Source organism: Micromesistius poutassou (genome assembly GCF_964030765.1).
Source record: "Micromesistius poutassou genome assembly, chromosome: 17".
Taxonomy (NCBI): Eukaryota; Metazoa; Chordata; class Actinopteri; order Gadiformes; family Gadidae; genus Micromesistius; species Micromesistius poutassou.
Window position 1 is genome coordinate 14,363,544 of NC_140287.1, and position 15,205 is coordinate 14,378,748.

General features: G+C 41.0%; 1 protein-coding gene across 1 annotated transcript in view; it reads left to right on the forward strand.

The window, feature by feature from the left end:
• Window positions 1–4,824, forward strand: part of nipal3 (NIPA like domain containing 3) — a 4,969-nt gene extending 145 nt beyond the window's left edge. Inside the window, exons 1-11 of the mRNA XM_084481997.1 lie at window positions 1–36; window positions 426–494; window positions 747–918; window positions 1,024–1,083; window positions 1,446–1,591; window positions 1,969–2,065; window positions 2,817–2,952; window positions 3,210–3,298; window positions 3,402–3,465; window positions 3,573–3,667; window positions 3,901–4,824. The exon at window positions 1–36 is cut by the window's left edge and continues 145 nt beyond it. Coding sequence (XP_084338123.1) covers window positions 1–36; window positions 426–494; window positions 747–918; window positions 1,024–1,083; window positions 1,446–1,591; window positions 1,969–2,065; window positions 2,817–2,952; window positions 3,210–3,298; window positions 3,402–3,465; window positions 3,573–3,667; window positions 3,901–4,085 — 1,149 coding nt within the window. The 3' untranslated portion in view covers window positions 4,086–4,824. The remainder of the gene's footprint in view (window positions 37–425; window positions 495–746; window positions 919–1,023; window positions 1,084–1,445; window positions 1,592–1,968; window positions 2,066–2,816; window positions 2,953–3,209; window positions 3,299–3,401; window positions 3,466–3,572; window positions 3,668–3,900) is intronic.
• Window positions 4,825–15,205: the final 10,381 nt, after the last annotated feature.

The window sequence follows — 15,205 nt, forward strand, 5'->3', positions numbered from 1 at the left end:
CTGGCGTACAGACGAGATGCTATGAAGTCATATACGGTAAGCATCAAATTATGACCTAACCAAGGCTCTTTGTTTTGACAGCAATCACATGTAGTTACCCTGGAACACGATACGATCATTCGCTCTCTGTAACACCGTTAATCAATATTTTGTAGTCGCTAAATGTTTCACAGCTTTGTTATAGTCTGCAATGCTCTTAACCATGATCAAACATATAATGTAGTTGTAGTATTCCTATTGTTTAGCATCTACTTTTGGTTTTTGGTATGTCTGTTTTATAATGGTGTCTTGTAAGCCCTTGTGGGCTGGGCATGCTAATGAATGACACAATAATAATAAAAAAAACTAAAACTAAACTAAACTATAATGGATACAATAACTATGTCAATGGTTCATTCAGTGAATGTCCTTTATTTTCTCCTCAGGATAATCTCATTGGGACATTGCTTGCTATTTTTGGGAATGTTCTGGTCAGCATTTCATTATGTGTTCAGGTATGTGGCCAAGTATGTAGGGGACAGGGAAATTGTTGGTAGGCCTATATGCAAAATCTTGAGTCAATGTTTGTGTATGCCATATGTCACAGAAGTCTAGTTCAATGAATGACAAGCCAACGCTGCTTATTGACCATATGTCAGCCAATATTCTTCTTTGAACAACCTTAATACCACCCCAGTATAGTACATTTTACATTCAACCACATCAAGGTGATTTTGTTTTATTTGACTTGTTTTTTCTGTTGACAGAAATATAGCCACCTGACCCTGGCTGGAAACAAGGACCCTCGTGCCTTCTATCGTACTAAAACCTGGTGGTGTGGTTTGATTCTGACCTGCTTAGGAGAAGGGGCCAACTTTTTCTCATATGCCTTTGCCCCAATCTCTCTCGTGGCACCTCTCAATGGCGTGTCTGTCTTAAGTAAATGTTTTTTCTGATTGTTTTTTGTTTAATTTTCTAATTTAATTCATATCCCCATTGACGTTTAAGGTTCAACAGCTGATTTAACCTTTTTGTTTCTTTCAGCAAGCTCTATTTTAGGTCTCATCTTTTTGAGGGAAAAGTCAAAGCCAAAGGAGTTTTTGAGTAAGTCTGCATAACTCTTGCGTGTTTAAAGGAAAACTGACATAATTATAGTATACACACCAACAAATGATCTCATGTTGTATGTATATGATCAATGCTGGATAGTTAATGTGTCACTGACTTGTTAAATGTATTTCCTTCCTACCTTGTTTCTCTAGTAATAAGGAAGTGACTTGCCATTTGTTTTCGATGAACAGATTTTTTGAAAGGAAGTGGGTTGCCATTTGCTTGTAGTAACAGATTACTACAAGCAAATAATTGGGTTAGCATTTGCTTGTATTTAGCAAAGGTGTCAACTACAATATATTTAATGTGATGTTCTCTTCACATAATACATAACACATATAATCCGTTTATCACAGGACGGTTTGGGCTGTCCTTCCTGGGCTGTATCATCACCATCGGCGGGACTTACCTCTTTCTGACCTTTGGACCAAACTCTCATGAGAAACTTCAAGGGGAGAATATTGTGAAGCACATCGTGGGATGGCCGGTGCTCTTGTATTTGGTGAGGTCATTTAAAGTCATCGGCAGTTGACTATTTCTGTTGCAATTATAAATGTTCAACTCAAGCTATGAGACTATCCTATGAGATGAGTTATGAGACTAACTATGAGATGGGTTATGAGACTAACTATGACATTGTCCTGCTTATTAAACGTCTACTTATGAAATAAATCTATAATTTGACGCAATATATAACAACAAAAAATGACAATCGTTTTTTTTAAATGGTTTTATTGCTTTTGCTTAAAATCGCTTAAAATAAATATCTGTTTGATTCACTTTCCAGTACTAGGATTTAACTTAGATCAGGAATGTTTGTCTCTGGTTGTAAGATAATTGACCATTCAATATTGATGTGTTTTTGTTTTTGATCAACAGCTCCTGGAGATCATCATGTTCTGCCTGCTGTTATACTTCTATCAACAGCAAAACGCTAACTACCTCACAGTGATTCTGCTGCTGGTGGCACTGCTGGGTGAGTCTTCGGCATCTCACAGGCACACATACGCACAAACACAATCCATCTCTACAAAACATGAAGACCCTCTATGGGATTAGAGTCTAGAATGATGTTTATATCGACTGCAGCTTGAGGATGGAACAGAAAAGCGCTTGGTGTATTATTACAGAGTGTGTATATGCATCCATGTTTTGCATGAGATGGAGCCTATTCAATGTTGCTTACCTATTGTTTTGTGCATACTTTATGGGTATGCACCTGAATATGGATTTATTTTTAAAACAAATAAAAAAAAGATGCACAATTATAATAGAACAAGCACCAAACATAAAGTAAAACAAAAAAAAATTGAAATAAAAGATGATTCATTACCTTCTAATAATATATATTGTTAAATGTGAATATAATACACCTTATCACATCTTCTCGACCAAATTAGATTTAAAAGTCCATTCACTTTTGCTGGGTTGTTGACCATTTGTCGAAAAGTGGTCTCCAGATTTTTTGTTTTCTCCAGAAGACATTTTCTTCATACTTCTTAATGTGTGCCTACTCTTGTGTGTGTTCCTTCTGAAGCTTTCTTCCTTTCCCCACTGGATTTTGGAAAAGCTTTTGCGCTCCATTTATAAGACTTCTCATCAGGGAGTGTCATCAAATATGTGTGCGGATTAAGCACGCCTTCAACACTGTCACTGATAATGGGTTATAATAAGAAAAGCATTGTGACATGTGACTTGACGATTGTTTTTTTCTGATTTTCCCACAGGTTCAGTCACAGTGATCACTGTGAAGGCAGTGTCAGGCATGCTGGTCCTGACGTTTGAAGGCACCATGCAGCTCACCTACCCCATCTTCTATGTCATGTTTGTCTGCATGGTGGCCTCTGTGGCCTTTCAAGCCAGGTGAGTGGGCTTTTAAAGGTCAACGGTGAGGTGCAAGGGAGAAGAGGAATGACCGCAATATGCATTGCATGTAGCAGAAATAAGAGCATAGTGTGCCACACAGGATGTGAGAATAAAAGACCACACATACAGGAAGTGGTTTCTTGGCAAGACTTTGACAAGTGCTTTTGATGATGCAGCATGCACTTACTTTGTGCACTTACTAATATTCCCTTCTCTGTAAACATTTCTTCTTCTTCTTTTCATTTCATACTTAGATTTCTCTCTCAAGCTTGCCAGTTGTATGATTCCTCTATGATCGCCAGTATTAACTACATTCTGTCCACCTGCTTTGCATTGATAGCTGGTGAGTGGCATTGCACTTTCTGCATGTTTTACTTCTTTTTTTTTTTCGAAGTCCCAAAAGAAAATCACTAATCACTCCATTCCCATGCCCTCCTTATTTTCAGGGGCTACATTTTACCTCGAGTTCAACTATGAAGATATTCTTCATGTCTGTATGTTCCTGTTAGGGTGAGTAATGTTAATATACATGCACAATATATATATACACGCCTGTAGTATGTTGAAATGTATCCATGACTAAATGTCTCATCTGTTTTATTATGGGATGTGTGCAGGTGCTCTGCGTGTTTCGTGGGTGTATTCTTCATCACTAAAAACCGAAAAAGACCAAAAAGCTTTGAACCGTATGTCACCATGGATATGGCACAAGGTTTGCAGAAATTATTCACAACATATGTTTGCAGAATATGTAGGTGTATATATATTAACATAATGTGTGTGTGTGTGTGTGTCCGCGCGCCTTTGTGCAAAGTCACCTCACTCACATTTGAGGTGAATTTGAATAACCAGGTTGTAAATTTGAAACTTATCTCTGCACCGGTCGTGTTTTTATATGAAAATGAATCGAGTCTAGCTTATCCACTGTTGTTTCTACCTGGCCAGGTGTGCCCACTATCCACGACAAGGGCCTGGCGATCCAGCCCGACTACAATGGCTCCTTCTCTTATGGCGCTCTCGTGAACAATGACGGCGTGGTCCCCGCCACAGTACCTGTTCCACACAAGCGTCCATTGCTGGTGTCGCCCTCACCACCCACCACCAAGTCGTCTAACCTTAAGAAGGACTAGGGATGTGTGTGTTTGTTCCCTTTGCCCTTAAGTACAATGTCAACAGAAGGACGCCGTGACACTTTCAATGGGAGGGGTGCCGTTTTCTTTTTATATCGCACAAGAAGAATGTTAACGCCGCTGTGTCTTAACTTAAATAATTCCGTTAGTGTGTAGGGTATATCCAGTGGTTAACCAACATGGTAGAGGTTTGTGTAAATTGTATTTTTTGGGCATCACTTATTTTGTTTTGCTTCTCCCAGACCAATACCTGAATGTTGATTTGGCTCTGATTTGTGTCCAGCTGTTTGTGTCCAGCTGTTCACTGCAAAAACAAACAAGAAAAGAAATCAAAGATTCAATCCAACTATTGTTTCTATCTCTGAATAAATTTGGGCTGTGGCAAGTTCCGCCCTCGTGGGATGTAAGGGCGAGGTTGTTTGGTATGTTATGGGTGGAGAGGAATGACTGGAGGCATTTGGTTTGAAGCGGTGGTTGGTATTATAAATCATTTGAGTGGTACCTGGAGTGAAAAACAACTTCCACACACTATAAAACCCTAATGTGCCTTTTTTTCTAATATAGGTCCACTGCCCACTTATGACTATGCCATGTAACACATGATTCATACATTTGTGCTTTTATCTGTTTCTTACCTCCTCATTAAGTTATTAATTTTAGATAGTTCTGTATGTATGTCCTGTTTTCCTACACTCGGAAAAGAATAATGTTATTAACTCAGGTGAATTTATCTCAATAAAAAAACTACTACTGCAATCAGTTTAAAGTTGGATTGATATATGTATGGACTCGCTGAAATAGTTGCACTATAGCAAAACAATGTGCAACGTACGGAGCCCAAACAAGATCCACTGTGTAAAGAAGCAGAGAGAGAGACAGCGAGTGTATCAGTCATTTTTCATACAGTAGTGACACGTATTGGTATTCTTACCGGAGTTTATCATCTATTTAAACTTAATCTACCTTGCTTAAAGTTGTAATTATAGTAAAAAAAATTACTGGCAAGCGGCATTATATACATAATATATATAATAGAGCAATAATAACTAACTATTGGCAGGAAAAAAACATGTTTCTGGTTCAAATTAATTTAATTGTTAAGGTAAATGTATGATGTTACTGTGTATATCGACATTTAAAGGTCCCATGGCATGAAAAATTCACTTTATGTGGTTTTCTAACATTAAGTTGAGTTCCCCTAGCCTCCCTATGGTCCCCCAGTAGCTAAAAATTGCATTAGGTGTAAACCGAGAAGTAGCTATCTTACTCCGTCTTTGAAAAAAGGATCATTGAAATGCTTCGATTTGGGTTCCGGTCAAGTATGACATCATACGGGACCAGCTTCTCACCCCTTTCTCTGCTTGGCCCACCCAGAGCCAATGAGACAATGAGCTAGGACCGTGGGAGCGCCACATGTGTGTGTGACGTGTGTGAATACACACACATGTAACACACTGTAAGTGTTCTTTGTTATTTGGATAACCGTTCTGCTGTTGGTGTTATGGCACATAACACGCAACACAATAACGCAAGCTTGCATAAAGCTCCCATTTGGTGAAAAGACTAGACTGCGTCGGGTTGGTTGAGAAGGAATTGGGAACCGCGACATGGAGGAGAAAAGGATTGTTGCCCATGATTGTCCGTCGGAGCCCGGCAGCCCCGGGGGCGGCCAGCGTTCAGCGGGCAGCGGGCAGCCCCGGGGCGGCCAGCGGCCAGACAACTCCGGGCAACAATCGCGGGCAACAACCCCCATCCCATTTCGCGGTTCAGTCTGTACTTAATATTGACGTGGAAGTGGAAGAACCAGAGGCGTCTGAGAACCCGACACAGTCGTTTGAGATTTATAATATCATCCTGAGACGCAAACAGCTTTTGACCATGATAATATACATTATATTATATAGATATCTAAATATAATATGATATTATTTAGGTATAGAGCTCCAGGACTCCCGCCAGAGCACCCGAAGTGTTCAGTGTTCCACTGTAAACACTAGCGCATGGTAGGCCTACCATGTCCACAAGCTGCTCAGGGCCACACCCCCACCCTCCACCTTGACCCGTCTCTAAAAACGGCGCGTTTGTGGAGCGCTCATCGTGGGACTGGCTCGTAGTGGCTGTAACTCTGCACCAAGGCTGAATTTCTTGAACGTATTCAAGTATTAGGGGCCCACTAATACCTATATTAAAGCATCCATGAAATAGCATGCCATGAGACCTTTAAGTTAAATTCACAATTGTGGCGTGGGTGTTCTTTTAAAAATTGGCCAACCTATTTTGATTTTAATAATAAATCCATTAATCGTATAACACCTTACATGTACCCGTTATTTTAAAGGTCTTTTGATCATTTCAGTTTAGCAACCTTTAGGGTTTTTAGATAATCCCATATATTTTTTGGGTTAAAAATGATTTAATCAAATTCCACTAGATGTCGCTACTACAATAACGCCTTGAATGGAGGCTGCACTTTCAATGCTTTTCCTGAAGACCTACGCCGTATATATTTTTATCCTTCTCTCTTGCTATTTTTTTTGTTTGTTTGTTTTACCATGCAACGAACAGACTGGTTTTACATCTCCCAACATGCACATTTGTTTCCCTCTCACTATTGTTGGATTGACAATAGGCTTTAATCTCACTCCATCACCTCAGTACAGAGTTTCTCCTTGCCATCCCCGCTTAAAAACGTTTATTGACACAATATCAAGCCTGGAGTATGTATGCTCAGGGAGAGCGCCAAGCCCTGGTTGAATAACGTCTGTGAGGCCTACAAGCAGTGACCCCGAGGAAGAGGAGGAGGATGAAGAAAAGGACACGGTGTTTCGGGAGAACGATGCAGACGCCCCGGTGGCGGAAATTAGAGATCTAAGCGACCTGATGATTGAACACGCCCACCTGATGCGTGAATGCTAGTTAGCTGTGTAGAATACCAGGAAATTACGTTATTCTCAGGTGTTATTATGTTATTATGATTGGGATCAAGCAGTGTATGACTAATTAAGGGGAAAATAACAAATAGATTGAATTAATTATGTGAATGAATTGGAACATTTTCCCTCGTGAGAACATCCAGATATTCTAATCTGCATCTCACAATTAAGAATGTGAATTGGCAAGATAAGGATGGTCTCACAGGGCTACTGGGAATTAGCTAACGCAAACATTCATTTAATAGCTTTAATAGAGATGCGCTTCTGGTTAAACAGCAGTCTGACACAGGGCAAAAATATGTCATATTGTTACCTGAGGTTATATGGGTATCCCCACTTCCCAAAGGTTCTGTGTGTCTATGTGGGTCTTGTTTTCAGAAACACACTGACACAAATATCAGCCTCAACGTCAGCTGTGTCTGCAGTGGTTGGTCTGCGGCCCTCTGCTGTCAAGGCCAGCTTTATCTACCCCCCACCACCCTCAGCTCCGCAGGAATAATTTCAAGACTCTAAAATCGTGTTTATTTCGAGGGGGGAGGGTAACAGGGAGACTAGGAAAACAAATGTTCTGCTCCTCTAATCCAATTACCTTGTCAAACCCTATACTTCTATCCTTCCTGCTGTCTCTCTGTCTGTCTGTCTGTCTTTCTGTCTCTCTCTCTCTCTCTCTCTCTCTCTCTCTCTCTCTCTCTCTCCCGCTCGCTCTCTCTCTCTCTCTGTTAGACTTTCACCCTCTGAATGGCTCTTCTGTAAAAAAAAAAAGATTTTGTTAATATTTTCCCCAAACCTTTTCTTTCTTTATCTCATCGCTTATGAAACTTAACAAATTCACAAAACACACACGCACACACACACACACACACACACACACACACACACACACACACACACACACACACACACACACACACACACACACACACACACACACACACACACACACACACCCAAACACACCAACACACAAATCCCATTAAAATTATTCTCATTGCTTTTTTGGTTTGCTGTGTGCGCAACCATTGCTTCTAGCAAGCCATGTTCTCTTTCTCTCGTTCGCTTTGCTCTCTCACTTCATTACAATTCACACTCTGGCTTTTAAGTGGAAATGCCACCCACTCACCTCTTCAGTCACAGCATGTCAATAGATGGTTCCCTGTATGGTTTAACTGAATAAGCAACCCTAAAAATAGATGTTTTTTCTTCTTATACATTTAGCTAAATTCGGTGCATCTCATAGCAATGCATTTTTATGTATAACACACACACACACACACACACACACACGCACACACACACTCTGAAAAAGGAAGAATATCGGGTTGGCATGGGTGTACAGGTTTTAAAAAAACATAAGAATATCTTTCATTCCCAAAAGTCAGGGTTCTTTCTTCAAAAAACAAGGAATGGATACAAATAATAATGTCTTCCTATGTCCATTCTCTGAAATGCTTCCAACAAACACCTGTGTGCATATAATTTTTGAGAGTACAAGTGTTTGTGCGTAATTGTGAGTGTATGTACTTGTGCATATGTATGTGTGCAAGTATGTGTTTATGTAACATTCATTATGAATAATTCTGAGAGAGAGAGAGAGAGAGAGAGAGAGAGAGAATGTTGTGTGTTTGTCCATATAACCTGAGGCACTTAAGGGGAGCATGTAAAAGCACTTTTCATTTATTCCTGCATTGGTGGAAAAAAAAATAGGAAGGAAAAGGAAGAGCTTCTCCCTCTGCAGAAATCCCCCCCAGCTGACCGACTTAAACAGTGAACCTGCCGTTCCACTCTCCAGCAGTAGGGGGTCATATTATTATTTATTTTGATTTATTTTATTTAAAAGGGACCACGTACAGTTTACAACAACATCTGTGGTCCCTGGGCAGGTGAAAAAAAAGAAAGCATAAAAACAAACAGTACAGGGTGAACACGAGACACGCAATTCTAAGCTACACAAAATAGCAGATCACAAATGTACACTTGTCAGCTAAAAGCAAGTCTTATCAGGGCTTCTTGGCTGGGAGCGAGGCTGCAACTTCCTGTTTGTTTTCAATTCAAGGTTTTCACTCCTGTGTACGTATGTTTATTGTGTACGTCTCGTGCAAATGATTTAAGGTGCCCCTAATTTCTCTTTTAAAGTTATGGCTGTTATAATTCGTCTGTGTAATTGTGTGTGTGTGTGTGTGTGTGTGTGTGTGTGTGTGTGTGTGTGTGTGTGTTTTCTTTGCTGGTGAAGAAAGGAAAATAGGTAATGAGTTGTTACAGTCATAGTCTCCCATCAGTAGGATGACTATTGGTGTACTCACTTAACCACATAAGTTCAGACTATGTACAATAAAGAATAAATACGCAGTTCAATGCCAGCTATAATGACATGATTATTGGCTATGAAACCTATCATTACTCTTTTCCTTTTGCCATACAATGTTGTGTATATGTGACATCGCTTTACTGTGAAGTGATGCAGTGTTTACTATACTGTATCTATTCTCATGCATAGATTGTACATAAAACATCATCATCTCTGAGTTCAAAGTTATTGGTGCTACTACATTGAAGTGTCTATATGTGCACTATACATTTTTTAATATTGAGACCAAGTATGTTACATGCATCAAGATAGAGTCTGTGAAGGCACATGGCGACTATGGCTGTGGTTGTGCATGCAAATATGTTTCTTTATCTCGGTGCATGTACACACACACACACACACACACACACACACACACACACACACACACACACACACACACACACACACACACACATACACACACACACACACACACACACGCACAAGTACACAAATATGGGCTTGTTTGCATGTGTCAATCTACTTTTGTGTGTGTCAGAGAGACGTTGGTCTATTTTTGGGTGTAGACCCCCCTGGGCAGAACAGGTAGGGTGGTGGTAATGGGGTGCTTGGCATGCTGAAGGTCAGACAGGATTCAGTGCAGGGTTCCCTACCCTCCCCCTTCTTATTACACCTACAGCGGTCTTGTGATGCTAACCTGCTGTTTGATGTGACCTGTTTTATTCAGTTTGTTATTGTCTCCCATTTGTTAAATACAATGAAAATATTCAATTAAATATAAATATCACTGCAAAAGCTGCAGTGAGATCTTGTGTCAGACCACCAGTTGAGGTGTTGAGTTGAAGTTGGGATGTATTGTCTTTTTGTCTGTGTGCCTCTGTTTTCTTTCTATCCCCCTCACTGCATTATCCATTAAGTAAAGACACATCCTTTGTGTGTCCGTAGCTCTTAATGTGACAGGGCTGTACTGTTACCAAGGGGGAATACAGACCCATAGACCAGGCCATCTCACAAGAGAAAACACCAAGTATACCTAGTTAGGGTTAAAATATAAATCTACTTTGGTTGTGGGGTTATACAATGTCTCCTTCTTGCTTGCTCAGCCCATAATATGCACCTGACCTTCCAGAACTGAAGAGAGCAGAAGAGCTATGCTTATTAGAAGAAAGATAACAGTAACTGTACAGATTAACATGATGGACTGTAGCAGATAATTAGATCAATATGAGACAGTAGAGAAACATTACCAAATACATTATGCCTATATTGTAGTGGACATTTTTTTAACTGTATGGACAGATGGCGATGTTTCCAATTTTTACTCCTAAGGTCTCACACCCCTCGATGTATCTGTTGGGAGAGTAGAGGACAACAACTTTATACAGTATCTGAGCATCTGACCATCACAAAGGTCTGTTGATGGTGGGCGTCATGTTACTCGGACCTACCCCCATGTTGGCGGTTCACCACAAAAGGTCCTTGAATCTATTCCTTGAAATGCGCTATTCTGTCTGATTGCTGCATTCACAAAGTGTGAGCCATTGTCGCTACAAATTTTGGCTGGTATGCCCCATCTCGGTATGCTATCCTTTTGATGTTGGGAAAACTTAAACCCATCTTTGGCATCATTTTTTTCCCCCAACTGGAGGTAAGTTAGATGAAATCCATGTGAAGATGGTCGAATGGTTTGTCAGGCAGTGGATGGGCAGCGAGTGTGGATCAAATTCCTTGAGCAACGTTGTTAGTGAGATTACTCATGTCATTTGCAAAGCCCTTTGTGTACCAACGTTGATTTCTTGCTGCCTTCACTCCCCCTTTTGACACATGATCCCTCCCATGAGTCAACTTTGCACAATGAGGATACAGCCAGTAGGGCAGGATACGGCTCACCTTTCGACCCCACCCATATACCATCTTTTTTGATACACTAAGCCTTCTTCCATTGCCCCCTCTCCTTGTCAGGGGCGCATTGTTAGAGGTCTGCCAGTGGCGCTGTGAGAGTATCTCGGTCATGGCCAGAATCATCTAGACACAATACATGTGGCCGCCCCTACCGGCTTTTTTTGCCACTACATCTGGGTAAGCATTGCCCCAGGACACAAGATCTTCACTGTTAGTGTGAGCTTCACATTTGAAAATTGCTAATTTAGCCCGGAGTAGCATCGCCTCTAGCAACTCAGCAACCAATGTGTGATGGGCGATGGGTTTGCCTGTGGATGTACGAAAGTCCCTATGTTTCCATACGGTGCCAAAATCATGTTCTGCACCAAATGCATAACGAATATCTGTGTAAATGCTAGCTGATTTACCGTCAGCCTGTTTACAGGCCTCTTTCAAGGCTATTAGCTCAGCAGCCTGAGCTGAGAGATGAGATGGCAATGAGCCAGAGGCTAGTGTCTCATGGGAGTCACTGCAGCAAACCCAACCTTGTTAAGACCTGTTTCCTTGTTGCGAGAGGCGGAGCCGTCAACAAACAGTTCCACTTTCGGGTCGGAAAGGGGAACTTCCTTCAGGTCCAATCTGGGGGAGCAAACTTCCGTTACAGCAGCGAGACAATCATGATGTTCACCATCTCCTTCTGTGGGAAGCAATGTAGCAGGGTTTAGTGCCAGGGTTTAAGGCATAATTGAAACCATTGGTTTGGTCCCGATTCTTTGTTGCTTAGGGGATCTAAGGAATATTTGAAGATTCCTAAGAAAAAGATTGAAGCCCAATAATGTATTGTTATAAAAAATAAGGTATTGTTCAAGATCATTATATATATATAGTAAAGTTTTGTTCAAGATCATTATATATTTATACACACACACACACACACACACACACACACACACAGTATATGGATACTAGAGTTAATTGCAGGCAACTCAGGCCTCCTGGTAATATTCCCCCTTGTTAGTCTACCGCTAATAAACAGAGATTTCTCCTCCCTTGTTTATTTTTGTTTCAGAAAGAGAGCACACAGTGGCCTGTGTGTGTGTATTATTTTTTGAGAGTGCAAGTGTGTGTGAGAGAAAAGTTTGACTATATGTGCTTGTGTATGTGTATTTGTGTGTTTGTGTAAAAATGTGTGACTGTGTATGTGCATGTTTCTGTGTTTCTGTGTGTGTGTGTGTGTGTGTGTGTGTGTGTGTGTGTGTGTGTCCACACCGTCTCCGAGAAGGATGCACACTACGCATGGATGTCGATGCTTTCGTCTTGCGTGGACTTTGACAAATGGTAGCGAGTCAGATAATTTAATGGTCAGGGAGGGGGGGGGGGGTTCTTCATGACTAGTGTTTGACAGGCCATTGCCATGGTAACAAGCTGCCATCAAAGTTTTTAGATTGCACGCTAATCAACACCGCTGAGCATGCTAACTCAACTTTAACCCTCAAACACTATAATCACCCGCGCGTGGATCGGATGGTCAATAATTGAGTCCATCCTCTGTATGTACCTTAACAGCAGACTGGTTAGTGTCCTGGTTTTTCATCATCCTGCATTTCTCAGTGTTCACGTTCTCTCCCTCTCTCTCTCTCTGTCTGTCTGTCTGTCTTTCCTTGTTAAACTCTATTGACTCTCTGCTCCCCTCTCTCGACCCCACTCATCCCCGTTCTGTGGCTCCTTCTCTTGCCAACTCTGTTTCCTCCTTCACTCTCCCACTCTCACCAGCAGCCTCCAGATCTCTACCTACCTCTAAAAGCAGTCTCTTTAATCCCCCTTTCCCTCTGTCTCCCCCTGGCTCCCTGTGTCTGTACTTGGCTGCTTTATAAATAGCTTGGCCTAGATTACAGCAGCTGCATTGGAGCTGGCACCAGCGGTTGGCCAAGCCAGGGCCAACTGAGGTGGCCTGGTATCACAGGAGAGAGATGGAGAGAGAGGGGGATTGTGTGTGTGTGTGTGTGTGTGTGTGTGTGTGTGTGTGTGTGTGTGTGTGTGTGTGTGTGTGTGTGTGTGTGTGTGTGTGTGTGTGTGTGTGTGTGTGTGTGTGTGATGCTACCTTAATTGTCTACTGGAAACATTCTGTTGCAAGTTCTGTGTATTTTCTATTTTATTTTGTGATTGTGAAACTTTCAATTCTTCTGCAGTCAAACTCACACAAAGACACACTCACACATGCCCATGCATAGAATTGGACTTACTGACACATTAGACAAAGATGCTCCCTTGCTGTCAAAATGTGTTCATGTTTGATGGTTTCATTGTTCCGTCATTTCCGACAGTTTATGGTCAAAGTAGTGTGTGTGTGTGTGTGTGTGTGTGTGTGTGTGTGTGTGTGTGTGTGTGTGTGTGTGTGTGTGTGTGTGTGTTTGTGTGTGTGTTTGGCTGTTCATACTAAACCTGTTGCGATGATGATCTACTGCCCTGGTTTCTCCTCTCCTGCTGCAGAGCACCAGCTCAGAATTTAAATTCCCCTCGTCAGTAGCTTGGAGACGCAGTGACTCATAACCTTTTTTCTGCTCTGCTCCTCTCTGCTCCTCTCTGCTCCTCTCTGCTGTCTTGTCTTTTCCCTGCTCCTTTTCTAGTATCTTTCATTTTCCTTGCATTAATTCTTCTTTCATTTGTTTTGTTAAAAGATAACTTTGGGATTTTTTAAACCTGGACCTATTTTCCCCTCATTTTTTTGGTTTAAGGGACTAATGCAGTCAATAATTATTTTCATCAGTCCAGTATTGAGCAAAAACGCAGCACGCGTAATTGATCTGGTCACTCTTAAATGTTGTTGTTGTATTGTTGCAGGATATGTCGCTATTGTCATTACAGACCCTAGAGATATTTAAGAGAAAGACTTCTCTTTTTGAGCGAGACTTGAATAGACACAATAACAAATAACGGTCAGCCTGTCAGTGGCAAAAACAAGCACTTTGAGACGACATACATTGACAGGTGCTATTGCTCAGAAGGATTACATTGTAGCCTGTTCTCGTGGATTACGACTGCACAGCATTATTGCTCAATACTGGACCTTTTTGAAAATAAATTGTCTGCATTGGTCCACCCGAAAAATACAATTTCCAAAGTTATCCTTTAACTCTTTTTTCTTAGCTTTTCATCTCCTCTCCTACAACTACTGCTTCATCTAATGTTATATTGGATTCAAATCCAGCAACTATCTCACAATATAAACAAGGAGAAAATAATTGTGAATAAAGTGGACTTATTGTAAGTGGACTTATTTTACATGTGTAACATCTGTTATGCAACACATCGTAAACCCAATTCGCTTTCAAAATTGTTGATGTCAATATCACACAATATCAAGATCTTATTCAATACCACTGATCGCTAAACATAGCAGCCCCAGCTTTCAGTTCATTCCCTGTGGCATTTGACTTTTATTGGTGTTTTGGCATAACATGTCTTTACTTGCTCATCACATCTCTTTGGCCGTCGCCAACCGCAAATCACAGAGGCAGAGGAAATTGTCAATGAGGTGTAGAGAATTGAGGATGAGCTGCAGAATGGGGCCAAGGAGGAGGAGGAGTTGCAGTTGGAGGATAAAGTGCTTCATCATGCACAGGGAGCCATCCTGGTTATCAGCGATGATATCAGGAACAGACAAGAGCATCGGCTTTGATCTTCTAAGACTTGCAAGTCTACATGATCTTTGAAGCCTTAGGGTCTTAAAAAATCACAACACTCTACAAAGTATGTGCTCATCTCATGTGCTCACTGTGTCTCTTTAATACACAAACACCGATACCCACACACTTATCTGGGGCATATGGGTTGTCCTCATCAGTTAATTATTGAATAAACTGAAGCAATGTCTGTATAGGTTTTCCTTGTAGTGTAAAGAAAATACAATAGCATCTTTATATCTTTTATGAAGGCGAAATAAACTAAAACCCAGCCTAGATCACATTACACAGGTTTACATTGGTCTATTCATGCCA